At 42.0% G+C, this 27,163-nt stretch overlaps 2 protein-coding genes across 6 annotated transcripts; one reads left to right on the top strand and one right to left on the bottom strand.

The window, feature by feature from the left end:
- Positions 1-2,818: 2,818 nt before the first annotated feature.
- On the top strand, positions 2,819-15,698 carry RAB9A (RAB9A, member RAS oncogene family). Of its 3 annotated transcripts, none has more exons than XM_074993053.1 (3): positions 2,819-2,930; positions 13,572-13,604; positions 14,508-15,698. In XM_074993053.1, exon 3 carries the CDS (start codon positions 14,539-14,541, stop codon positions 15,142-15,144), a length of 606 nt encoding a protein of 201 aa, XP_074849154.1. In that variant the 5' UTR covers positions 2,819-2,930; positions 13,572-13,604; positions 14,508-14,538; the 3' UTR covers positions 15,145-15,698. The 3 variants fall into 3 exon arrangements, with proteins under 3 accessions (XP_074849154.1, XP_074849143.1, XP_074849164.1); XM_074993042.1 differs by lacking the exon at positions 2,819-2,930 and adding an exon at positions 3,141-3,327; XM_074993063.1 differs by lacking the exon at positions 2,819-2,930 and adding an exon at positions 8,747-8,799.
- A 2,843-nt stretch (positions 15,699-18,541) lies between these two features.
- Positions 18,542-27,159, bottom strand: TRAPPC2 (trafficking protein particle complex subunit 2). Of its 3 annotated transcripts, none has more exons than XM_074993134.1 (5): positions 27,022-27,124; positions 26,323-26,433; positions 24,060-24,208; positions 23,212-23,293; positions 18,542-20,425 (listed from the first exon to the last, which is right to left on the bottom strand). In XM_074993134.1, exons 2-5 carry the CDS (start codon positions 26,413-26,415, stop codon positions 20,327-20,329), a joined length of 423 nt encoding a protein of 140 aa, XP_074849235.1. In that variant the 5' UTR covers positions 26,416-26,433; positions 27,022-27,124; the 3' UTR covers positions 18,542-20,326. The 3 variants fall into 3 exon arrangements, with proteins under 3 accessions (XP_074849235.1, XP_074849216.1, XP_074849226.1); XM_074993115.1 differs by lacking the exon at positions 27,022-27,124 and adding an exon at positions 26,811-27,005; XM_074993125.1 differs by having other exon boundaries at positions 18,543-20,425; positions 27,108-27,159.
- Positions 27,160-27,163: the final 4 nt, after the last annotated feature.

The following is a 27,163-nucleotide window of genomic DNA, read 5'->3' on the forward strand; positions in this document are numbered from 1 at the left end:
TAGATGGTGCAGTGTTAATGCAATAGTCTTTTTTTTTCTTTTTCCCCAAGCTTGCTTTAGACACCAGAGGAGTAGTTTCCCATTGTGTAACACAGTAAAATACCTACATGCTTGGCATAACTAGCAGGAGGAACTTGGGACTATAGCAGGTGTTTTGCAGACCAAATCAGATAAATTTGCAGAGAACCTGCTTATCTCAGCCAGCTCTAAAGGAGTTTGGAATGGTTGCTCCACATATGTCTTGCATAAATGAGGCATGGCTGCCTCTCTCTGCTAATGCACTGTCTTGAGAGCACTCCAGCCAAATAAAAGCTTTTAGAGAGATCCATTATGGAGATGAGAGGAGAAACTGTTTTTTTGGTGAGTTACAAGTTAACTAAAGGAAAACTGTCAACTAAAATGAAAAAACCAAAACAAGCAGTCCTGTAGTACCTCTGTTCTTACTTGATGGACTGATTTGTCTGGTTAATTCCAACAACAAATAATTAGGCTGCATCTACACTAGCCCCCTCCTTTTGGAAGGGGCATAGTAATGAGGGACTTTGGCAGATGCTAATGAGGTACTGCCATGAATATGCAGCACCTCATTAGCATAATGACATCTGAGCATTATTCAAAAGTGCTGCTTTCGAGATGCATGCCACCTGTGTAGACAGGGGCCTTTCAAAAGGATCCCCTGATTTTGAAAGCCCCTACTTCCCATTTGGTTTTGGGAAGAAGGGACTTTCAGTGTTGGGGGGGGGTCCTTTCACAAGGTCCCTGTCTCCACGAGCGATGTGCGTTTCGAAAGCGGCACTTTCAAATTGCGTGCGGCCACCATTAGGCTAATGAGGCGCTGCAAATTCATGGCAGCGCCTCATTAGTATCTGCCGAAGTCCCTCATTACTGTGCCCCTTCAGAAAGGAGGGGGCTAGTGTATATGCAGACTTATATTCTGGCACACTAACTAGTTATGTGATTCCTGAGTGGTCAGCGTCCAACTTTTTAAATTTATTTATATAGGTAATGAACTTTCTTGGGTTAGTGGGTCTTACCCACGAAAGCTCATTACCAAATGAATAAATTTGTTAGCTTTTAAGGTGCTACATGACTGCTTGCTTTTTGTGACGCTACATACCAGCACATTTACCCCTCTAAAGTGAAAAAAAAGTTATCTGTCTGAAAATTGTTACAATCAGTATTCCCTCCCTCCAGTTTCTGTTCATGTGCAGAACACATTTTATGTGCACCAAGCTGTGTGCAGATATGCACCACCAGCAGGCATGCCTGCTGCCAGCTGTGGGTGCACTGCTACTTAGCTGGGTGGCATTTGAATCTCTCCTGGGTTGCCCGCGAGGGCTGAGCTTATTGGGAACACTGGTTACAAGTAACATTTTATACCATGGTAACTGAAAACAGTGAGAGGACACTTTTTTTTTTTTTAAATCTGTGTAATTGATAGTACTTTGTGTCCACTCAGTGCCCACTCTTTCCCTTGTATAATCAGTTATGCCTTAATCAACCAGATACTTAAACATGTGCCCAACTTTATGTATACAAGTAGTCCTATTGATTTCAGTGGAATTATTTGTGCTAAGAGTGGAAGAGGGAAAAGGTTAAAAAAATTAACGGAGTCCATTATACACTCATCCCTCACTATACAAGCACAATTGGTTCCCAAATTTCTGCTCGTAGGCAAAAACTCATAAGACCGACACTAAATTCCCATTATCAAAACAAAAAGCAGTCAAGTAGCACTTTAAAGACTAGCAAAATAGTTTATTGGGTGAGCTTTTGTGGGACAAACCCATGTCTGTTTCAGGAGGTGTGAGTATGCATAAATAAAACAAACATTAATTTCTCCTCCACGGGGAACCCCAGGTTCCAGAGATCAGCTACTGCTCATCAGAGGGGCAACAGTGGGGTCAGAATGGAACGTTGGTGTTGGAAGAAAAGCAGCAATATAATGCAAAGTATTATCAGTGTTACTATTTGTTAAGGTTGTATCTCCAAGCTAAAGCTGAAACTAGAAAAAATGTCTAATGTTTTGGAAGGTAGATGTCCTATTTCTCCAAAGATTGAGTGATTGCTAATTAGCATCACTGGGGCTCATACTATGGAGAGTGCTACTGTTAAGGCCTTTTGTGTGATACAAATACATAGTGAATAACATTCCGTCCTAAAAAGATTACAGTGTTAAGTAAAATACAGTGGGTGATTGAAACAAAGGGTACAGGGGAGAGAGAGTATAAAAAAAGAAAGGATAACATACATGAGACAGTAACGGAGAGAAAGCTGTGCTAGTCTATATACTATCAAAACAAAAAAGCAGTCCAGTAGCACTTTAAAGACTAACAAAATAATTTATTAGGTGAGCTTTCGTGGAACAGACCCACTTCTTCAGACCATAGAGATGAGATACACGAGATAGGGGAAAGGCCTGTGAGATGTAGCCTAAAACCCTGATAATCCAATCCTCGGGTGCCCTCACAGCCACACCTCAGGACTAGAGTGCAGATGACCCTATTTTATTCTGAATTAAGTGTTGATCAGTGGAGAACAGGAATGTCAATGTGAGTGCAAGGCTGCTGCATGTGGGTCCCTGATTAGCCCATGTATTTTCTCAAGGAGGATAAAAGTTTGCAAACTTTCTTTTGAAAAGACACTGAAGCGGAAAGTGACGGCAGAGACAAAGCAACAGACAGCATAAAAGTGCTGTGTCAGCCGCCTCAAGGAAACATCGGGGCTCTTGAAAGAAAAGGAGGCTGCACCATGGCAAACGGTTGCACAAATCATGTAATGAGGACGGCGTGTCTGAATCACCGGGCCTGACGCCTCCCAACTCCCGTGACCCTCGCGTGTGCGCAAGCTGGAAAGCCGCCTGCTGAGGGCGCCTTCTCTGGGTGCGGAGCGTCGCAGGGGCCCAGCCTGGCTGCTCTGCAGCCCCCAAAGTAGGGAGGACACGTCGTGACGGGGCTGTTCGCGCGCGCTCCTGCGGCTGGGGCGGTGGAGGGGAGGGCGGCTGCGTTTGCTGGGCGCGCCACACGGGGGGGTGGGGGCCCCGACTGGGCCGCTCTCAGGGGATGGGGGCGGGGCGCGGTCAGCAGGACGTCACTTACCCCAGGCCCCGCTCTCAGGCCCGCCCACAGCGTTCCGGGCCTGGCGAGCGGCCTTCCAGTAGGCGGGGCCTGCGGGCGGTCCGGGTCACGTGCGATGGAGGCTCCACCCCTCTCCCCGCCGCCGCCATGTTGTTTTCCCCCCTCCCCGCTGTGCCTTGCTGGTGCCTGCAGCGGCGGGACGGGTGCTGCGCAGAGCTGGCTCCGACCTCAGCGGCGCCTCCCCCGGCAGGTAACAGCGCGCGGCGGTCCTACCGCCCTGGGCCCAGACGTCACTGTCTCGGGGCGGTGGGCGGGAGTACGCCCCCGTCTCAGGTTTTCGGCTCTGGCTTGCGGCCGGGCGCTACGGTGGCGGCCGCCGGGCCCGGGCGGGGGGTGGGGTGACGGCCGCTGCGGGCCGGCCGTGGGAAGGAGCAGTTCAGGATGGGGCCCAGGAGGTGGTGGCGGCGGCGACGGCGATGGCTGCTGCTGCTGCTCAAACTTCTCGAGACCTGTACTGAGATGCAGCGTGATTAGCCGTCGCGTGACTGCGGGGCCTATCGCTTGGGCTGCCGGCCGCTGCATCGGCACCGAGTGGCACCTTCAGCCTGGCCCTGGCTAGCGCTGGGGAGGGCGGAGGGGTCCTTCTCTCTGAGCCCCCTCCCCGGGGATGTTCCTGTAGTTGGGCTCAGAAGGAAGACAGGCAGGTAGACAGGCAGACCGACCAGATGGACTGCTTCCCCGAGCTATTATCAGGGCAGTTCTAAAATAAGTCGGTGATTACAGAGATGGACAAACTCCAGGAGTTTACCTGCTGCGAGACAAACGGGGAGTTCCCTGGCTGCACTGGGACATGTCAATTTTGACGCGTTTTCAGCTTTCCTGTGGAAAATATCCTTTTCCAAATGCAAGGCACTGCAGTGTCGTTTATTTGTGTACGGTTAAAACCCAGTAAGTTTCACTGTTGTTCAAAGTGCTGTGTTGAGTACTGAAACGGCCAGCACCCTCTTATGTTTCATATTAAAATGTTGTCATTTTAATACCGTTAGTCCTTCAAAAACCTGTGAGTAGCTGCAGAAGCAAGCCCTGGAGAGGGAGGTGGTCACAGAATTTTCTTATAGCACCCATCACAGTAGCATCTAACAATAAAGTAGGCAGACAAGATCTACATTTAATTATCCATATTGGTTTCACGGAGAATTTGGTCCCCTTCTCCCACCCCCCAGCCCCTGCTTCCCAGGTCCTATGATTTTAATAGCACACTTATTTTGTAATGCAAAAGTTTTAGCTAATAGTTTAGTATACCTGTATGGTTGAGCCAGTAACTTTCATTTTAACCAGTGGTATGTCTTGTGAGCTCTGTCTTTGCAACTGATGTGCAGAATGTAATCACAACCAGTGTAAATTCTACTTACAATAGAGATCTCTAAGTTAATTTTTGGTGGGGGTAGCCATGCCAAGATTTTGGTAAGTGGTCATGGGCTGCACTTTTCTATGGAATTGGGGTGCAGCCTGCAGTGGAGGTTGGGTGCAGAAGGTCAGTTGGGGTAGGGATTGGGATGCAGGGTCCAAGAGGGGGTATGGGCGCAGGAGAGCATTCTGACCTGAGGGAGGGGTACTGCAAGGGTTGCAACCTGGAGCAGGGTGCAATGTCAGGGAGGAGCTATGGCTTCAGGACAATATTCTGACCTGGGGAACAGTATATGAGGGGTGCAGAGTGTGGGAGGTAGTTGTGACTGGGGAATGGCAGGGTTGCTGCTTGGGTGGTGATCTGGTGTAGGCAGAGATACACACACCTCCTAGAGCTGGAAGGGACCTCAGGAGATCATCTAGTCCAGTCCCCTGCCAGGACCAAGCACCATCCCTGATGTCTATTTGCCCCCATCCCTTAATGGCCTCCTCAAGGACTGAACTCACAACCCTGGGTTTAGTAGGCTAATGCGTAAAGCACTGAGCCATTGGGGTGCCAGGTGCAGGCTCTGGCCTCGAGATACTTACGTAGATGCCTTCCAGCCAGCAGCCCAGTGGGACCCTGAGGCACGCTCCCTGCCTGACACAGCCATGGGCTGCTCAGAGTGGCTGGCAGCTAGAGGCATGTCCGGGGTCGGGGTGGGTTTGTATGTTGCCTTTGCCCTAGTACAGTCTGCTAGTTCCCGTTGGCTGAAAACCAGTGTGCAGCGCTTAGAGGCATGGAGCCATAGTACCCAGCTGCTTTTAGAGACTTGGTGCTGAGGCAGGGACCCTGCCAGTGGGCTGGATTCAACTGGTGGGCTATATTTTGTTCACGCCATCATACATGCTATTTGTTGCCAGTAGAGAGGAACAGGATGTTCAGTTTACCTAAAATTGCTATATGAGGCTTCAGTTTCTACTGAAGTTCATGAAACAAAAAGCACTCCTGTAGCACTTTAAAGACTAACAAAATGATTAAGTGAAGAGCTTTTGCGGGACAGGACCCACTACTTCAGATCTGGAGATTCTGAAGTTGACTGCTCTAGAGTTTCATAATTTAAATACTAAGCTGCTGTTGGCTTGGTATTAGGTAAGCCATTCACTCATCTAGGATGAGGACTGGTCTACAGGTCATAGCTGCTCTGTGTCCTTGCTCCTACCATTATCTAGCTCATTAGGGCCGTGTCTACACATGCCCCAAACTTCGAAATGACCATGCAAATGGCCATTTCAAAGTTTACTAATGAAGCGCTGAAATGCATATTCAGCGCTTCATTAGCATGCGGGCGGCAGCGGCGCTTCGAAATTGACGCGCCTTGCCCCCGCGCGGCGCGTCCAGATGGGGCTCCTTTTCGAAAGGACGCCACCTTCTTCGAAGTCCCCTTATTCCCATGAGCTCATGGGAATAAGGGGACTTCGAAGTAGGTGGGGCCCTTTCGAAAAGGAGCCCCGTCGGGACGCACCGCACAGCGGCAAGGCGCGTCAATTTCGAAGCGCTGCTGCCGCCCGCATGCTAATGAAGCGCTGAATATGCATTTCAGCGCTTCATTAGTAAACTTCGAAATGGCCATTTGCATGGCCATTTCGAAGTTTGGGGCACATGTAGATGTAGCCTAGTTGTCAAACTGCAGATCCTAACTCCAAAGTGGGTCATGAGTTTCTTAACAGGGTTTACAACAGCCTTAGATTCATTGGAGTCCAGAGTGGCTCAGGCCTGAGCAACTGAGCCTGGTGGGGTCCTGGCAGTTGTCCTGCTTGCCACCCACTAACACTGGTCCTGATTCTAGAACAATCCTCATGAGAGCCAGAGCCATAGTTACTAGGAAAAGAAAGTGACATCCCATGCAAGAGATTATCAGACACAGTGAGAAACAGGTGATGTGTGGGTGGAAGCAGGGTGGAGGCAGCTGAAAGTGTCAACTAGACTGGAGACAAGTGGATTGCAAAGGAAGTGCCAGCTAGCTGGCCTCACTGATGGTTGTAGATAGAGCCTGGTAGATCCTAGGCCAGGTGAAGTCCTAAAAGAAAGAATTTTATGCTAAGCAAGGTAAATTATCCCATTAGCAAGGCAGTGGGGCATCCACATGAAATGGGAGATGCCCACATGAGCCTCTGAACAGAGCCAATGCTATGGGAAAGAAAAGGTTAGGCAACTAGACCATAATCAGCTGAAAGCAGGAAACAAGGCAGAGAAGAAATCACAATTGAGCTACTTTGGGAGAGCATCAGATAGCCTGTCACACATGTTGTAATCTGTTCAGCAGAGGATGTGAACTGTCCGTACAGCAAAGGGACAGGAAAGCAATGGAGGAGGGCAACCTGACCGGTGAGTTGCATCCAAAGGTGGAGCTAGATTAAATCTAAGACTAAGGTCTTATAGCACTGTCTGTGCACTGCTTCACACCGGTTTATCTAAACCAAGTTAGTTTAAAAGCTATGTGGAAGCTGTTATTTTTTACCTTAAAAGTATTCTGAATTGATGTAAGAAACCGAAATAAGCCTGGTTCCAATTGAAATAAGGGCTTGCCTATACGTAGACCTGTTTGGGAATAGTTATTTCTGAACTTTTTATGTAAACACTCTTAATCTGGAATATGTACCCACAATCATTCTAAAATAGTTAATTAAAACTGAAATAGGCTGTGGATTTATATAGCTTTTAAGTGTAGACAAGCCCTAAATACCCACAAAGCTTTCTGCACAACTTCAACTAAATGGTTTTACAGTAACACTCTTAGTTAAATTTGTGCAGTTTTGTAGATTAGTCCTAGAACTACCATTTTGGACATGGGTGACTGGGAACACTAAAGAGTAAGGCTGAGGTCAGCTTTTTTGCAGAATTCATAGGGCAGTGTTTGGAAATTAGTTCTTTTGTAACTAACTTGTCAGGAACAACAAGAAGTCCTGTCACCTTATAGACTAACAGATATTTTGGAGCATAAGCTTTCGTGGGCAAAGACCCGCTTCATCAGATGCGTGTGGGGGGGGGGGTGTTTCCAGAGGGGTATTTAAAGAGTGGGGTCCCAGTAAAGGGGGAGGGCCAGAACTGACAAAGTCTATTCAGCAAGGTGGAAATGGCCCAGTATCAACAGTACAATAACAATGTCAACAATACTGGGCCATTTCCACCTTGCTGAATAGACTTTGTCAGTTCTGGCCCTCCCCCTTTACTGGGACCCCACTCTTTAAATACCCCTCTGGAAACACCCCCCCCCCACACACACACACACATGCATCTGATGAAGCGGGTCTTTGCCCATGAAAGCTTGTGCTCCAGAATATGTTCGTCTATAAGGTGCCACAGGACTTTTTGTTCTCAAAGCTACAGACTAACATGACAACCTCTCTGATACTTGTAACCTGTCGGTATGTCTACACAGTGGGAAAGTGTACAGGCATAACTGGCAACACCAACTGAAGGAGCGGGGGTGTGGGTGGGTGGTTTTTTTGGTAAGAACACCATCTCCCTGACTGACAATAACTAGGTTGATGGAGCTGTTCTTTTGTCAGTAGAGCTGCATCTACAGTGAGTGTTAGGATGGCATAGCTATGTTGGCTGAGGTGTGGATTTTTCACGCTTCTGACCAATGTAATTATGTTGACCTCAATTTTGAGTGTAGGTCAGTCTAATGGTTGAGCATCACCTATTTGCAGAACGTACTTGCTACCTCCTTCAATGGCAGGAATTGTGTGTTTGTTTGGAACATACCAGTATCTAGAATCCATAGAATCTAATGTTTGGAGAGCCTTCAGGCATATGATATGCAGAGACCACTGCTAAATTCCAAGAAGGACTTCATATGCCACAACTCTGAGATAAACTGCAGAAGAATCTATCACATTATGCAATGCTGCAGTTCTTCAGTGAGGCTCATTTATCAGGGGAAAGGACAGTCATGAGGTTAAAGTATTGCATCAAGAGTGTCTACACTAAAGACCTTACGTGGGCACAGTTATACCATTACAGTCTCGAGTGGAGTAGCCCTATGCTGGTGAGGGGAATCTCTCCTGCCAGCACAATTACCCTCCCCCCCAACAAGTGGTGATAGTGTTGGTGAAAGTTACAACAGTTAGGTAAGGACAGGGCTCACGCTAATAATGGAAAGAAGTCTTACAAATATTTTAGCTATAGCTTTAGTGTGAAAACAGCTAGTTTATATTGCTGTGTGTGTGATATAGACTTCCTGTGGAACCTCAAGTAGCTGAATCTTTGTGTTTCAGTTTCCTCAAAACATAATTGAAATGGCTTTTAGCTGAACCACATTAAATGAAGGTAAGGTGTTAAATAGTTAACTGCAAGAGAAAATTAGCATTTTTGCTTGTTCCCCTTCTGTTGAACTCCTTGCACTTTTTCATTTGACATGCAAACTGACTTTGAGAAGCTATTTTAAACAGTATAATACTTTGCTCAAAATAACACATAATTAGCTGAAGCATAAGTCACTTCTAAAAACATAAAACTTGGAAATAAATTGTTAGTCTTTACAAGACTGCTTGTTTTTGTTGTTGAGCTCCGACAGATGGAGGGGAGGTGAAGGAATGATTTACCTCCATCATCTGATGGGAACATAGATTTGTCACATTAAGGACATGTAAGTACAGTAATAGTTCAAAAGCAGTGTAAATAAAACTAAAATGAAAATCTTAATTGTACAGGATCATTGTTGACTTAACACAGAGGTGGGTGAAGTAATGTTTTGTTGGATCAACTTCTGTTGGTGAGAGAGACAAGCTTTGGAGCTGACTCAAAAACAAGACCCTGAAAGGACTTCCTGCTAAATATTGCTCCTGAGAAGTGGATGGAGTTCTTAGGCAATGTTTGTGGTTTCAGAATTTTTTTTCTCTTCTGTCTTCTGTTGCTCTCTGAATGTCACTCCCTCCACCAAACACTGGAATAAACTTTGATTTAACATGAAAACAGATTAGGCAAAGTGTTGTCAAAGGCATTTCTATTCTTAAACCCCCTCCCCCCCCAGTAAATTTTATGTGGTATAACAATAGTAGGTTTTTTCCCCCCCTTCAGGCAAAATTATTTTGTTGTCACTATCCCTTTAAACTACTGACATTCCTACCATGTGTGAAACTTTACACAAGAGCTTGACTGGAGATTGTCAACAACTGAATATCATGAATAACATGTTTCAAAACTACGATTGCAATTGCATGTATGTGTTCTATTTAAATAAGTTTTTGGCAAGAAGACATGACTGCTTCAGGAAGAATACTCTTTGAAAGTTTGCCATTTGGAAAGGTTTTATTATTTTGAGCGTAAACTGTCTTTTTAAAAAAATGTGTAGTGGGACTTGGTAAAGTAATCATCTGATGCAGTCTTAAGTCTTGAATTTGATAGCATTAAATAACTTTGACTTAACCTGGATGAAAAGCCAATACCCAGTACTCATGGCTGGAGCATATTTAGTGCCCCCCTTATTGTAAATGAAAAGCTAAAATGTTTTGAGAAGTGTTTTGCCAGACATATTAAACCATTGTTGTTTGAAAATACTGTACTTCATATAACATTGTTACTGCAGTGCATTAATAGAGTATGGGAGCATATGCGAATTATTTTTAAAGTGCTTTACAAAGAAGCAGTACTACAGTAAGATTTTTTTTAAGCAGTCATGATCTTTTGGAAATAGGCAATGAAAGAACACAGAGCAACAAGAACACTTACATTTCTGATTAAATGTAAGCTCTGCCTTTCCTTGTTAACAAATCAGCTATGTGAAAACATGAACGGGAAAAATTAAAGCCACAAGTTCCCTTTAAGAAATGCACGGAAGTTATACGACAGAAAAAAAGATATTGAAGAGTTAAAAGACTTGGATAGCTAAAATATATTCTGCAGCAAGGCCTGACAAATGTACGTGGTCCCTACTATCCTGATCGTGCTACAGAAGGTGGAGTTTGGGGAAATTGTCTGACAGATTTGGTCACAGAGATCCCCTTAAGGCTATCGCTTGATGGGCTAATAATACCACTGAAACCACCTATCTGCCTTGTGGTGTGCCCTTCTACTTTGGCTGAGCCAGAATGTCTGGTCTCCCTCAGCAAAGACATGGATTCACAGCCCACAGCAAAGCAAAACAGACACTGAGAGCAGCTTGGCTTTGGGAAGGCTCAGTCACAGAGAAATGGCATACTCTAGAGGGACCACAGGCAGCAGATAGATTTATCTTAATCTGCATAAAAGTTGTATACAGAGCATGCTCATAAATTGTGTTTCCCTTATCAATGAAAGAGAGATGGAAGACCTGCACAGATGATGTATCTCTCCTCCCTCACCCCCACCCTCCTTTAATTATTTACCATGGGTTTAATGCTGAATGAGTGTGACTGTACTTAATTAGGATTTAAGTTGTTGCAAGTGACAATGGACAGATCAAAGTACTTTACTAAGCTGAACATGACATGCCAGATAAGCTCAATACTCTAAGAAATTCATTACATGCAATGTCTTACTCCTAACAGTAGTTCTAATAATCTTTTTCTCACAGTCTAGGCAGCCTCATAGCATGACCCCACTCCTTATCCTTGTTCAGTTTTAGATGTTTCCAGCAATAATCTGGGTGGCAAGCAGGGAATGTGTTGGTGGAAACTCCTATTGTATGGGCAAAATCTGTTTATCAGTAGGAAACCACTGTGGGAATTCCATTGTGTTCAGTTTCAACCCTTTTACATTCCCATGGAAAAGTACTACATCCAAAACAAGTTCTAGAATCAGGTGATCTGACCACATCTAGGCGGGACCAACCATAGTCCAGGCTTACAGGAAAAGCAAGACTATTCATAGATCGTTGTTGTGAGTGTTGAGCCATTAAGTTCCTTGAGTATTACTAATAGCCTTCATTAGCACATCTAGATGCATAAACAGGTTTATATTTCATCTTTCTAACTTCAAATACAGGAATGATACGTACACACAAATAGAACATATACACTCAGGGGATTGAGTTTTTCTATTAGCAGTTATGTCCTATATTTTGCACAAAGCATATCTGAGTGAGGCATACTTAAAAGCATATTTTCATTAAATACTCGTGTGCAACATCAGTGTCCATTTCACCACTTCAGTTGTCACTGATATGCAGGAAGATATTTTAAAGTATTGGTTGAGAGGCATGAAGCTGAGAGTACACTCAGTATACTAATAGCAAAGAATGCATTCCTGGGATTGCATATTGCTGTTGGGCTGTGGCTGTAAGTGCCACGGCTTATGGTTGTAACAACTGTTATTTTTAAATAGTCACAATACTAGCAGGGAAGGCTAGTAAGTAGTTCCAATTTGAAAAACAGGTCATAGTAGATGAGCTTGAAAACATGCTCGGGGAAAGGGTTATACTAATCAGAGCTGGCTGAAAATTGGAATTCCAGGTTCCTAGGAAATGACATTTTGAAACTTCGTGTGACCTGGACATTCTGCAAAAAACACACTTGTGTGTGGAGGGACATACTTAGACAGTAAACTTGTCATCTGGGATTTGAGCAACTGGAGCACTCAAATAACTGACATGACTCACTAACCCCAGCCATGAGGCTGCTGCTTACTCAGAATTCTCAGAGAGAACTGAGCGTGTGTATGTCCCTCTGGTGCTTGTATGTTTGCAGCCGGTGGACACCTCTGCTCTCTCGCCTGATGTTCACTGTCCATGGCGGCTCCCTGGGCCGTGCAGCAAGCACCCCTCCTCCCCCATCATCTTCAAGTGGAACCACGCTGTTCCCACCAACAAGGTGGAGGCATTGGTTGAACAGGAGCTGGTATTGAGGTGTTGGGAGAGCTGAACTTTGTTATTGGGGTTGCCACTGACCCCCGCCTGTGCCTCTCCCATCTCCACTTGCTCAGAATAGAATATCCAACAACTCCCTGGTCTCCAGGCTGTCAGCTGTGAAAGTTCACTGTTTGCGTATCTTTCCTGCAGTCTATCCTCTGCAGGGATGGTCTGGGATAGCTGCTCTCCTTTTCAGTTAGAATGCAGCTGATAGGAGTGTGATCAGGAAGCATGGTAGATGTAGAAACAAATATTATTGATCTGTAGTCCCCAAACAAGATTTGGTGAATTGTTATGCTAGATGCTGTGCAAAAATGCATGTGTGTCAGCCCTGAACAACTGAATTTGATGAACTAATTGGATGAAAACTGGGCAACTGCATTTTGTACCAAGAGTAGAGGAAGTTCATAAACTGGTCACACAGATGCTTCTACTTGCAGTGTGGAGTTGAACTCATATATTCAGCTATTAGAATTTCTCAAGCAGTTAAGTTTATTAGATATCTTTCATCCTGGCTTCACTCTCTAGGAAGCAGCTGGGGTGTTTCTTAAGGTTCATTTGCACTTAAAAAGGCAAGGTAATTGGTGGTTTTTCCTGGGTCTCTATTTTTGTTGCTGCTGTTTTAATAAACTTTAGAAAAGTCCAGCTACCTTCAGTGGTGCAGTAGCCAAAATACAGAATTGGCCTGGGAATTACAGGTTTTGGCCTATACTGTGTATTTTTATAGCATCTTTGCTATGATGTTGCTTTCTCTGGTCTGCCATCAAATGAAAATGATTGACTTAATTGTAAATAAATCAAATTAAATTTTAAGCCCTTAATTCAATATAAAGAATGGGAATTTAAATTTAAAGCCAAGAAACTTTTTAAATGAAAAGCTCATGAGGTACTGTATATATTAAAGCATCCACTTAACACAGAGAAGCAAATATATTGAAGTCAAGGACCCAGTGTTAACAGATACAGCGTTTTATTAAAAATACAGACCGGGTAGGTGTATGAAAGCAAAGTAGTGGGATTGCTGTTTCTTGTGTTTTGGCTTTTCCTATTTAGGAAATCCCTTTGAGAGGGAAATGATAATAAATCTTGTATTTATATGTGTACAAAACTGTTACAGAAAAAAACTGAGTATATGTCTGTCTAGCCATCCTTAAACCAGTTAGCTCAAGTACTGAGAGAGTAAATGTGCTTCTGTAATCTCTTGCTATATCAGTTACTTACATGCTTAGCTACATTGGTTATACATTTTACAAATTAATTTTTCCTCATTTTGCAGATGCTGAATGATGATTTAAACTGAATAATCAAGGTAAATGTTTTCAATGTAACATTGCAGTGTTGCTGTTGCTTTATTGGTTCCAGGATATTAGACACACAAAAAGGGTTAAAAAAATCAGCTTTCAAATGCTACAGATCAGAAGAGCTCTGTATAGTTGGAAAGCCTGACTTTCACCAAGAGAAACTTATCCAACAGAAGAGCACTCTTATGAAGTAATATGCTGATATTTTGCCTGTGTAGCTATACATCGTAGATATTAACTGTACAAAATATAAATTCTATACAGTCAACAGGAATATAAATTCTGTAACTTTCAAAACAGGTAAAATACTAGTTGACTAATCTAAATAATAAAACATTTAAACAGCAAAAGTAAGTTAGGTCTGTTTGAATGATTTGGATTTTTAAATTTTAAATTGAAATTTAACATGTGATCTCAGATTAAAATTAATAACAAATTAAAATACTAGATTTTTAAGACTTTGCTTAGAAGGATCTTATTTGACTTTTGTTAAAGTTATGTGGAAAGAAACTAAAATATTGAAAATTGTAACCCCTGCAGGACTTGAACTATGTAACCATAATCACATAGGCTATGTCTACACTACAAAAATAACTTCCAATATGAGCTCCTTAAATTAACTTAAATCAGTAAAATTTAAGTTTGTCCAAGATATTAGAAAATTGCCCCACTTGTAACAAGCCCCATTTGAGGTCCACTGGAAAGTGTGCTACTCATAGACACTTAAATTACGAACGTATGTAGTAAATTCTCTCTTTTCTCTTTAGATTTAGTGAACTACTGAAATATTTAGTGAGTTGGGCCTAGCACTTTATGGGTAATGCAAGAGTAAACAATTAAATACTTAACAAAACAAGTTGTCTGGATCACAAGGGAAAAATGTTCTGAATGGAGTTTCTCTTATGTTACAGGACTCAGAACAGAAGGATCCATTTCCTAACAATGGCAACAAAATCCTCACTCCTTAAAGTAATACTCCTAGGTGATGGGGGAGTCGGGAAGAGTTCACTTATGAACAGATATGTCACTAACAAGTTTGATACACAGTTGTTCCACACAATAGGTGTGGAGTTCTTAAATAAAGATTTGGAAGTGGATGGACACTTCGTTACAATGCAAATATGGGACACAGCAGGTCAAGAACGGTTCAGGAGCTTACGGACTCCTTTCTATAGAGGTTCGGACTGTTGCCTTCTAACATTCAGTGTAGATGACTCTCAAAGCTTCCAAAACCTGGGTAACTGGAAAAAAGAATTTATTTACTATGCAGATGTCAAAGAGCCTGAAAGTTTTCCTTTTGTGATCCTGGGTAACAAAGTTGATATAAATGAAAGGCAAGTATCTACAGAAGAAGCCCAGGCCTGGTGCAGGAACAACGGCAACCATCCCTATTTTGAAACTAGTGCAAAGGATGCCACTAATGTTGCAGCAGCCTTTGAGGAGGCTGTTCGACAAGTTCTTGCTACTGAAGATAGAGCTGATCATTTGATTCAGACTGACACAGTACATCTTCACCGGAAGCCCAAACCCAGTTCATCTTGCTGTTGACTGTTAGATTATTTTTGCCAATAAAGTTCTGACAAACTTATCCTAAAAGTAAAAGGAGTAACAGCTCAAATATACGTGGATTCTGCTCTAATATTAAAATGTAATATTCTGCTGCTTTACTGGGGAGTAGGGAAGAGCTTCTATTCAGTGAGTGACTTGTTACTGAATTAGTGACATCTTCTTAGGTGTCAGCTAAACATGTTCAATATAAATGTGTAACTTGCAAAGTTAACAAATCAAATGATAAATACTTTAAATGTAATTCAGAGAAACTTGAAAGTTCTAGAAGCACTACTATTGGTTTTTTTTCTGTAATTCAAATGCAAGGAATAAATTTTATATGTATGTGTATATTTTTATGAAATTAGCATTCCATTTTTTGGTTCACTAAAACCCATTTCATAACAAAGCTAAATATTAAAGAACTTCAGTCTCATTACATTCCTTTTCATCTGAGTGGTACTTTTTTTTTTAAATTCTAAGTTAATATAAATCTTTAGATTTTTCTCCTATTAAGTACCTAATGTCATTAGAACTGCTGTAGATTTTAAGGTAGGAAATAAACTTCCTGCATACTAAGTGTCTGTGTTTTCCCTTCATCTGCTCTTCTAAAACATTGCTGAATATTGCCAACAGCTTATTTAAAGCTGTTCGTGCTCCCTGGCACAAATAAAAGACCTCTCATGCGAGGCACTTGACGTGGCTGAAAAATCTTCTGTACGATTGAAGGATCCCAAGTTTTCAGAACTGCTTCTTATGCAGAAGCAGGGCTTCATCTGCTTAAATAAGCAACAAATAAGTTTTTACTCCTGTTATCCTTCTCTCTTTTAGACAAATATGGATAATACAGCTTATGTCAGTCTGTCTCCAAATACAGGTACATCTGTTCCTGAGAGCATAACTTTTGAAGTGTGTACCCTTTTATTACTTGACTGCCAAATCCCAGGATAAATTTCCAGCAGTGGCAGTTAGATATTATGTATATTGAAAGACTACGTGTTTGTTACAGATGGTAGTTTCATACAGTAAAATAGCATCTGGTGTTGTCAGTAAGTCATTTTCTAAAAAGAACTGTACATTTAACTTAGTTATTAAATATATGCCTTAGCTTTCTAGGACAGTATCCTAGAAAAAATGTTAGCATGTCAGTGGTTCTTCTTAAGCATGGAAGCTCATCTTTGTGAGAGATGGAGTTAGACTACTCCTGGCTCACTGGCTGATGTACCAGGTCACAAGGTCATGGATTGTTCTTAAACAGTTTTATTATAGTGCTGGGGCTCCTATTGCTGCCTTACTGGGCAAAGTTAACTTTAAATGAAGTACCTCTGGTGGCCCAGCCCTGTTCTGAGACGTCCATGTGCTCCAAGTGTGCAAGCTGACTAAAACTGCAGACACAGATGTAGGCTGGAGAAGTCAGAAGATTGCTAATTGAAACGAGTACGAGGTTCGGGAACAGCCATTTAGTAGAAATAGCTGGGGAAAACAACCTCACTAGCTTTAAGATTTTGCTTAATGTATTTATGAATGGAGTTATATGATAAGGTTGCCTACAACAGCAGGGGCCTGGATGATATGATCCAGTCTGTACTGTTGAGTCCTGTGTTCCCACCTCTTTTGTAATGGGTGGGAGGTAAAGCAGACACACACATGATGCTGGCCATGGTAGGGACAACATGTACACTGATTGGGTTAAGGTTAGCTTTCCTGCTGTCACTTTTCTGCCTGTGAGGGAGCATTGAACAAGGATTCCCTCTCAATGGTAGGGGAAATGGGTCCTCCATCAATGTTTGCAAAATAACTGAGTGAAGGTGAAAAGGTGTAAGCTGTCAAATGATGGCACAGCACAGTGTAACCAATGCAAAGGGCAAGGGTCTTACTGCAGATGCAATAATCAGACATCAGTGTGTATATAGCTCAGGACAGCAATGGGTTTGTCTGTACTGCTTCTTGAAAGGCAGATAGCATTGCTGGCAATGGGCCCTTTTTTCTTTATGTACGCTTGGCCATTGGAATGGCATGCCCTTGAAGCATTTGGCAGCTTGTAGATAAAGGACTTAATTTCCACCCTCTTACAAGATGTCCTTCAATTACTTTTGGAGATGCACTTCTGGTCCAGCCTCATTGCTGAATTTGAGTTTGGTGGCGGGGGGGCACAAGCTCCAGTCATGCCAGTGCCAAGCTTACTGCTTTTGGCACTTTCACTATCGTTTCTGATACTTTTCCTCGTGCCAGAGTGGAGTGGGTTGTCAGCTCAAGAAGATATGGTAACTGAGTATTTTGACTCCAGTTAAGCAGTTAATGTTTCAGCATGCCAAGGACTACTCTGATTCAGGTTGATAAATGACCCTGGAATCCAGAGCAATATAAAACCCTCTCAGGGTTTAATTCTGGACAGCACAGGGAGTCATAAGGCATCATGTAAGAAATTTGATCTCGAGGTACTAGAGGGCCCTTGAACTAGTTTAGTTTCTAAAGGTTTTTAATCTGATTGTGTTTAATGACAATTTTCAAACCAATCATTGGAAAAACAAAGGTTAACAAAGACATGTAAACTTGAAGCCTCTGATTTCCACTTCACTGCCATGAAGGGCTAGAGAAAAGTCAGGTTTTCTGCTCTTCATGCTTGTGTGTAGAAGCATGAAATGGTACAGAAGATGTGACCACAACTGCCATTAATACTCCAGTCTGGAGCTCAACTTAACAGTGGGATCCATGCTCTATCATTAACATTCATGACTATTAAGTTAGCAAATAACTACATTGCAAATGCTTTAACAAGGAGCATGCATGTTTAAGGTAACATTTAATTACAGTAGAACCTGAATTATGTACTCCTTGGGAATGGAGATTGTTACTCTGAGAAGAACAATTTAGGCTTCACATCCAGTAGGTGCCAGGCCACACCAGGCTGCTGCAGCATCTGAGCTCCCTACCCCATCCAGCTATGATTTTGCAATTTAGTCTTCCTCTTGGCAAAAAAAAGTTCACCCTTGCCATAGCATGAAGAGGGTAAAAATGTGCAGGTTTCATTGGTGGTGTTCTCTGCTGGCTCTGGTTGCTTTAAGTGACCAGCCCTAGTGTCTTGCTTCAATTGGCTACCCCACTTATGGGAATGAGGACAGCAACCCAGAAGTGCCTACCTTTTAAGATGCATTACAGGCACAATGTAGCATGGGGGTTTGGGCGGGGGTTGGTCACTGCTGCTGCCTGACAAGTTACTTCCAGTTTCTATGGCATCTAGTTTGTGACTGTAATGTTTACATTTGAGGTTCTATCCTATACTACAGGAAAAGCTCTGTAGCCCCACAGAGAAACATTATAGGACGATAAGGCCCCAAACACTATGGAAATATTTTATTAAACAACTAAAGCAAAGGGGAATTTTAAATCTGAAAAATATTAACTTGTGGTATTGTAGTTGGATACTGAAATTTGAATTCTAAACTCACAATCGATCACTTCTAAAACAGTTCATCTGCTATGTATGAGTTAGTGAAATAATTGCTGTTAGAACTTAAGACTCGAGCGTAAAGCAAACAGGTTCAACAAACCACCTCTATATTATTTTATAATGAAGCAGCTATGTGCTAAAAATCAATGCAGTCTATAATGATACATCAGTCTTCCAAACTATCAAAACAAGATCACACTTTTCCTCTGACACTTAAAAAAAACAGTACAAAAGTTAATTGTGTACACTTCCTTTTATGTCTATTTTGGGATACAGCAGTCCCTGTCAAAAAGACAGCTTTATTATACCAGTCAATCAATAAAAATGGAGCAAGTATGTCCCCTTTCCCCCATCTTTTACCATGTCAGAAAATCTTCAACTTATTTGTAGTATATGTACAGGTGAAATGTCCACATCATGCAATATCAAAGTATATTTGAACAACAGCAAGACCACTTAATATCATTCAGTTTTCTTGGGACATTTTAGAAACAGTTTTAAAAAAACTGGGTAACTATACAGCTAAAATAAGTCAATTTTAACTATGTACAATGCAAAAAGTTTCTGAAACAACCACCTCTTCAGTCACTTGTATGAAGTCTTTTACATATTTAAACTATAGCTAACAAATGTATTATATAATGCAAAATATTGGACTACAGGTACTGTAAACTGAACCAAGTATTTTAGCATGTTTAACCATGTATATGCTATTTTACAATTATACAGTATCTTTATGCTGTCATTCCAAAATATGCATTTATAAAAGTTACTGTTATAGGTGCAGAATAGTAATAGGCTGGTCCAAACTCTGCCTTGACTTACAGTATACTCCATACTACCTCAAAATAGTTTTAAGTTCCCTCTTCAGGTGGGTGCTTCAACACTTATGTTCCACTGAAGTAAACAATTTAAACCATTTATTTTCAGGACAGAACTTAATCATATACTTAAGTTGGGAAAAATTTCTAAATCTTTTGATGTATTTTCTTTACTCCTTTCTGAGCATGATCTATAGGTATAGCTTTCTTGCATCAACCACCCCAGTAAGTTGTTCATCAGTTCTGATCTCAGAAAAAAGCTGATTTAACAGTTGCTGATTTACTGGAGAAAGAGGATTGCAAGAACTTAAGATCTAGGGCTGGCAGTTAACCACAGCATTCTGGGATGAATCTCTGAGTTCACATGATTGGGGAGGACAGCATCTGTCTGATAATAATACTGTGCAACAGCTTCCTGTTCAAAAACTGTGACAAACATAGTAAGCAAAGTTAACATTTCTCCTTTACCCTCAACCATTAAGTTCCCTCTTCTTTGTGCTAAGTCATACAATTTTGAAATACATCCACACAAATTTTTTAAAATTTAGAACTGATTTATTTTGGAACAGGCTGCATAAGCAGAAAAAAACCTGTTCTTCATCTCAGCAGTAATAAGGTGGCTATGGCATAGTGATAGCTCTAACTTGGGGAAACATTAATATTTGCTACCACTGTTTATACTGACTTATTAGTTTAAAAAAATCATTCTAGTTGCTATGTATTATAGCATCTCATAACCCCAGAAGCTCAATTGGTTTTTAGTTGTCAGTGGAAAAAAACTGGGTATCTGATAAGTCTTAACTATTCAAAAAGATACCAAACAAGCTGAAAACTTACCAAGTTATTTAAGTTAATTACAATAAAGTATCTTCATGAGTATATCAACTGTATCTTTATTTAAGGAAAGTATTCAGCTTAAAAGATGTTTTTTCCCAAGAAATTGCACTTTTCTGTCAAATGCACTTGATCGAACAGGAGAATTGGGCTCATAGAATGGATTCATTGCAAACTGAGGAAAAAGGAGAGATTCATCAGTAAACTGATTGTTTTGAACTAGAATGAAGCAGTTTTTACAGACGTAAATATTCTTCAGCTGTCAGTCTCAGAGCTCTTAGAACAATTACTAAATGCCCTATAATGAACCTTATCACTAGTTAAGCACAACACAATAGTGGTATTACTGAAAATTTGTTTAAAGTGGTATTGTTCTGAGGTTCAGCTATCTTCCACTTGGTTAGTACTTCAGCTACCCCAGCAGGTGGAGTTATTTTGGTAAGACGGGGTTGGTGGTTTTTTTGTTTGTTTCAATGAAAATACCTATCAGATCTTTCTTGATATTGTACTATTCATTCAGGCAAGTTGAGAGGCACATCTAAACTGCTGTAATTTAATCTGCTGCTCCCTACCCCATGTGTCTATTACAAGAGTTTAGACAAACTCACATGCTAGACTAGAGTTCAGTGAGGAGCTGTCATCACCTGTCCCACCACTCTGGGTGCCTCACAACGCTGTCTATTGTAGTTGCTAAGCTAGGCTGCTCACAAACAGCATGCAAGTCACACCGACTGTGTATGTATAGTACATCCCAGGTCCAGCAACATTCCAGTCACACACAGACTTCCAGCAACCTCAGTTACAACATTGAGGTTGGCTCCCTGGTATGCCCAATCCTGAAATCTTCCCTCAAAGCGTCTGCACTGCACTGCACTCTCTGCCACAGCTCAGATATTAGCAATTTGTTTCAACTGTAAAGGGGATCAATATGCAACTTCTTCCTGCTTTAACTGGAGTTACTTGAACAGTTCAGTTGGAATGCTGAATTAGTTTTGATTAAAAAAAAGTTTAACCACAAAGCCAGCCTTTAAGTAAGTAGAAGTATAAGATACTGCAGGCAGATGGTTACAAGAGAAAAACACTTTCTAGTACAGCAGTGGGAAATTACCAGTGCATAGGCTGGATCTGGGTTCCCCAGGTTAGCCCCTGGCGGAGCTCTGCTATTTTATTTATCTGCACCGCCACAGATATGGACAACTACATCACCCATTGTCTGAGGATCACCATTCCTAGCACACAGGAGCCATGGGAAGTGATTTCCTGGTCCGCTCTGCTTCCTGAAACTCCCATTGACTGGGAATGGCAATCCATAGTCTACATGAGGTGCAATTACCTGCACCTGTGGAGGCATGCATAAGTACAGCAGCAACAGCCCATCTGTGGCTAACCCTGACAAATCACTGCTATTTTATTGCCTACCCCTGCTCTAGGAACTGCATTTTAATGGAGTAGACTTAGTTCAAGGTGAAATTCCTATCACGTACTTCCAGCAATATTACTGACTAGAATCCCAGAACAGGATCCTTCCCCCACTTAGGGTAGCCAGATGTCAGGTGGTCAAGAAAAGGATCTGGCAGTGCTCAGACAGATGTACTGACCACCCACTAAAAACCAAGTTACTTGTGTATGGGAGGGGAGGCTATTAGCCTATCACTTGTTCCTGGAGTGCTGACTCCCACAGCAGCACCCATGCAGCTTGGGAGACCCCTTTGAGGGGCATGGTTTTGTGGGGCTGTGACAAAGAATAGAGTGTGGGAGCCCACAGTGAGTTAGGTAAGGGGCTCTAAGCAGATATGGAACAAATTGGAGTTGTCCCTCTTCCCCCACCAATACATTGTGAGCCAAGCTCTGGGACAGGGACAACTTGAGCAGGAAGGGAAGAGGGTTACTGGACAGGCAACACCGAGAGAGGCTGCCATGCCAGAGGGCCAGGTCCTAACTGACCAGAGAGGCTGGCTGGCTGCTGCACTCTTGTGCCCTTCCAAGCTGCCTGCTGGAGAGGGGTTTGCAAGTTCCTTGAGGCTATTTATGCTGGAGTTGAGAGTAAAGAGCAGTGAGAGAAGGGGAAGGGGAGCACGTTGGGGATAGACCTTGTGGGATGAGGGAGAGCTGAGATGGAACCTCGGCAGGGTCCAATTTTCAGACATTAGAAAATTGGGCACCCTAACCCTGTCCAAAAGCTGGCTCCTTAATCATCTTAAGTAAAACATTTTTCAGGAATGGTTTTGCCCATCACTTTTGTAGTCCAGTCTCCCTCTGAAAATGCATTTTCTTGAGAGTTACACCCCTTAAAAATTCCTTTCTGCTGCAAGGACATGAAGTCTCATTTTAAAAGTCACTATGGTGTGTTTGCTAAAAACCACAGATTGCTCTGTTCCTGCTCTTCTTCACTGCCAAGGAATGATTACCTCGAAAGTCAACACTCGTCAACTCTAATAACATCTGGAAAGAGGTGTCAGCTTTTCCTTCCTCTTTTAGGAAAAGGTTTACCCTCTCCCCAGGCTTTTCTGGTAAATAGGAATAATTTCATCCTATGCTTATGACTATTAATACACCATGCATACTTACATGCTATCATGACATTCATCAGTGAGTTATTAGTTTTAAAATGATACCTCACAAGGCGTATTCTGTACAAAAACGGCTGTGAAAGCATGTAAGGTGTGAATGTAGGGTGCACTCAGGCACACAAATGCCTTTTGACTTTCAACCACTTATCCATCATCTCCAAATTTCAGTCACAGGAACTGAGAAGGTACAATTTACATTATTCTAGGTTCCCACCTACAATTTGGCTTTTAATGATAAAACATACACTCAGAAATGAAGAGGGGGCAGGAACAGAGCTGCTTATAATGCCATGTGAATTAAACCTGACAAGATCAAGTCTAATAGACACAGTTTAATATAGCTTAGTGTGCATGACAGAACAGAACACAGTTATAAGAAGTTACTTCTTACCTTTACGTACAAGTCATAGACATCATTAAAAAAGTTTTTAATTCCATCTTCTTGTCTTACATCATGAAGCATAATAAATCTCATATGTGGTACAATTAAGGAAGCAATTTTCCTTCCAAAAATGACTGTCCTTCCCATCCTCCAAGTAATGTGACATGTTAATTAATGGAGGCAAGTATTCAGCCCCCAATGCAGCAAATGCTTACACCTCAATTTTATAAATGCAAAACAATGGTCACTGGAAACTAAAATGTAAAGAGGGGTCTCTAGGCATATTAACAGTAGAAAACATTAAAGTTCAATCCATAATTAAACTTCCCATGCTTCTGGGAGCAGAAAGTATTACTCCCCTCATTCAAGTCTCGTATGAAATCCAAATTTTGAAGAGACTTCTTTTAAAAAAATACAAAGGAAATGTTTTCACATATGTGAAATTATAATAGTGAAACACAAATGCAGTCATTACTTTTAAAATTCACAGGCAATTAACACTCAGTATCTGATATTCTGAATCAAGCCAGTATATCAAAATCACCTGACCTATCCATTTTTACTGGATGTGTAGAGGCCACCAACAGGCAAGTACACTTATAGTTAAGTCTCGTATTTGCAGCTTCCAAAGAGAGGTTGGAATTAGAGAAAACTGTATGGGCAGAAACACACCTCCCCTTTTGGGTATTTCTTCTCCTCTCCTCATTTTCGTTCCACTTTCAAGATCCATTGCTATATCTCCTATTTTGGCCTCTGGCAAACTGGGCAAGTATTCTTACCTAAGTATTGTTAAATGAAACAAATCTTGAACAGAACTAACCACTTGCCTGGCAAGAGATTACAAATATAGGGAAAGGATATGTCCTGCAGTGACAAAAGCAGAAACAAACCATTCATTAAACTTGTCCACTGTCTTCAGGTACATATTGTTGGACAGCCACATGTTCTCATCTACCAGGTCAAGAGCAGCATGAGCTATGAACTGGTTGAGATGACGATGATCATCCTGAAGTAGAAAACAGAATGAACTATTTCATACAAAGAATAATCAGCAGTTTCCTGCCATTTTTATCTTCAACCTTTTTTCTGCAATATAACATGGTCTTTCCTGAAATACATAATATATTCCCAATTCTTTGGTGTCAGAGATGAAAGAAAAATAGGGGTTTGTTTTTCATACAGCCCATTTTACTTAAAGCATTGTGCATTAGATACCAGAATTAAATATCATGAGTGTAAACAGGTGCAATTCCCGCTATGATAAATAAGAATATGGCATTAAGTGAATGCCACAGCTAAATTCATCCCCAACAGTGTTGTGACTATGTTAGAAAAAGCAATTATGTGCCTAGCAGTAGTTCTCACATCCTCAAATATTAAAACATGGCTTACTGACTATACCATACTCCAAGGCTACATCTACACTAGAAGCATCTGTCTACAGAAGTTACTGTCGGAAGAGACGTCCTGACAAAACCTCTGTCAACAAATTCCATCTACACATAAAAGTGGATTGATCTTCTGATTCTCTCGGTAGACAAGAAAGCTCTCCAGAGCATCGACACAGCTCTTTTGTCAACAGTTTCTGTCGACAAAACACGTGTGTGTACAGGCTCCGTGAATTTTCTCTACAAAACCCCAGTTTTGTCTACAAAACTCTCCAGAGTAAACATAGCCTAAGTGTCCAACAGTTTATATACAGCTGTCCAGGCAGCATGTCCATCCCTGAGGATATACTTCCCATATGCTACTCTTGCATATATTGGTCCCCTCCATTCCTCATAGCTTTAGTCTGTTCTGCTCATGCTTTATATAAAAGAGTACAATTTGGAAGGGAAATAAATTCAGTGGAAGCAATGAGTATCATCACTGCCTCACCAGCTAATGAGACCAGGAAGAATCAAAATGGGAAGAACAGAAGAGCCCTACTTTACAACACTAGGGCTACAAGTTCATTACAGTGATCTGTCGACAGAAATTACTGTCAGAAGAGATCCGTCAAAACTTCTGCTGACAGATCATGTCCACACACAAAAGCAGATCGAAAGAGCAATCCGCTCTGTCAACAGAGAGCAGCCCAACTGCTCTCTTGACAGAAAGGCCAGCCAAAAGCTCAGCAAACAGGTCTGCCCGGGGAATCGGAAGCTCTGTCTGTCAACAAAAGGGCCTCGAGAGCATCTACGCGGCTTTTTTTTGACAGAAAGCTGTCAACAAAGGCATTATACTTGAAGCTAGAGAGACATAACACTGCCAGTGGATGTGCCAGGTTCTATCTGTTGACAAAGCACATTCTGTGTGTACAGTAGACCCCCGAGTTATGCGAGGATTGTGCTCCTGCACATCCTCACATAACTTGAATTTCGCACAAGTGGGGGGATTGGGAATCGGGCAGCATTCTGGCTCCCAGCTCCCTTGGGCTTGCGTGAGCTGAGGGGAAGCAGGGCAGGCAGATAGCTTCTCCCTGCTGGGGGCTGAAGCAGCAAGACGTTTATCTCAATAAGATTTTATAGGCTTCAAGTTTTCATTTTAGCATACAAAGTCTACATAATTGTCTACACAATTGTCAGATGTTTTCTGCACAACTAAACATCTAACTTTTAGGTTATGTGGAAGAATACGAACTAAATGTGTAAAGCTACTTAATCAGGTCAATTATCACATACTTTGGAGATCTTATTCAGACCTGAGCCCATTTAAAAAGTAAGAGCAGGATCATTAAAATCAGAACTAAAGCCAGTGATATTAACTTTATGCTTTATATTAATTAGGGGAAAAAAAACAAAACCTCAAGCAAACATCCTTACTATCCTCTAGAGTGACATCAGAAGGACAGCAAATAACACATAAAGCAGAGACTATCAGCAGTACATATTAAATTAAAATCATTCAGAAATGTGTGTGTTCTGAAGAGACAATGATATAGTGTTTAATGCAAAGAAAAATGTCAGGAGTTATGGGTTCTACTCCTTGCTTTGCCACCTATTTTCTATACTAGCAAGAATAATATTAGTTACCTCAAAGGGCTGAGATGAAGTTTTATCAATTCATATTTGTAATGAATGTTGAAATCATCAAATAGAAGCACTATGGATACACAAACTATTACCAGAACTCACAAACCTTGGACTCTACTTTTCCAGAGGGTAGAAATTCCATTTCAAATACTGGATTATCATGATGACCAACTATTACAAAGTAGAAACTTCCAGACATTGTCTTCAAAATAATGCCCTTTCCAAGAAAGAAGAGATATGCTGAACAGAAGTTTCCAGACACATGAAGTATAAATGCATTAAAAATCAGATAATACAAAAACATTTTGTGGATTAAGAAACTCCTTGACAAGATCTCTCAGATTAAAAACAAGCTTTTGTAAAATACATTTACAAATTTAAGACATCTACGTATATTTACACATTCCATTGCAATCCAATCCTTACAAAGTTTTGGTAGCACACCACAAGCTGAAGTTGGCTGGTAACAACCACCAAAGTAAACGTAAATACAGTCCTGATCCTGCAGTTACTAATGACAGGCTTCGTTTTCAATATGCAAGTTCCCCTAACTTTGACCGAGACACAGTACGGAAAGTGAGGCGCTCACAGAACCTTTGCAGGGCTGCGGCTTGATCTACCCGTTGTCCCACGATGAAATACTAGGCTGATAAAGAGAAGGGGAAAGACTGACACACTGATTTGGGCATCAGCTTTCATGGGCTGGAGCCGGGCGCCGCCTCACATGCAGCGTTAGGTACCGTTTGTGCGTGGGGTGGGTACAAGGCCCTCACTAGACCCCGCCCCAGGACTGAGCCACTTGCACCTTTCAGCGCAGTCCACGCCCAGCACTTGCAGGTCGCCGGCCACGGACAGCCCCCACAGCAACTCCCGACAGGGGGAAGGGCGTACCTGCTCGCCTGGCCGCCACAAACCGTCCTAGTTCAGAGCCCGCACATCCGGCGCGG

This window comes from Carettochelys insculpta, chromosome 1 (genome assembly GCF_033958435.1).
Source record: "Carettochelys insculpta isolate YL-2023 chromosome 1, ASM3395843v1, whole genome shotgun sequence".
Taxonomy (NCBI): Eukaryota; Metazoa; Chordata; order Testudines; family Carettochelyidae; genus Carettochelys; species Carettochelys insculpta.

Bases quoted from the DNA above. Each gene is read 5' to 3' on its own strand.
- RAB9A (XM_074993053.1), top strand. From the start codon at position 14,539: ATGGCAACAAAATCCTCACTCCTTAAAGTAATACTCCTAGGTGATGGG.
- TRAPPC2 (XM_074993115.1), bottom strand. From the start codon at position 26,915: ATGAAAGCTGATGCCCAAATCAGTGTGTCAGTCTTTCCCCTTCTCTTT. The intron at 24,209-26,322 runs GTTTGTGAGTTC...TTTCTACTTCAG, and splicing joins CTGGAAAAGTAGAGTCCAAG to GATGATCATCGTCATCTCAA. The intron at 23,294-24,059 runs CCTTTCCCTATA...TGTACCACATAT, and splicing joins TTTGTCACTGCAGGACATAT to GAGATTTATTATGCTTCATG.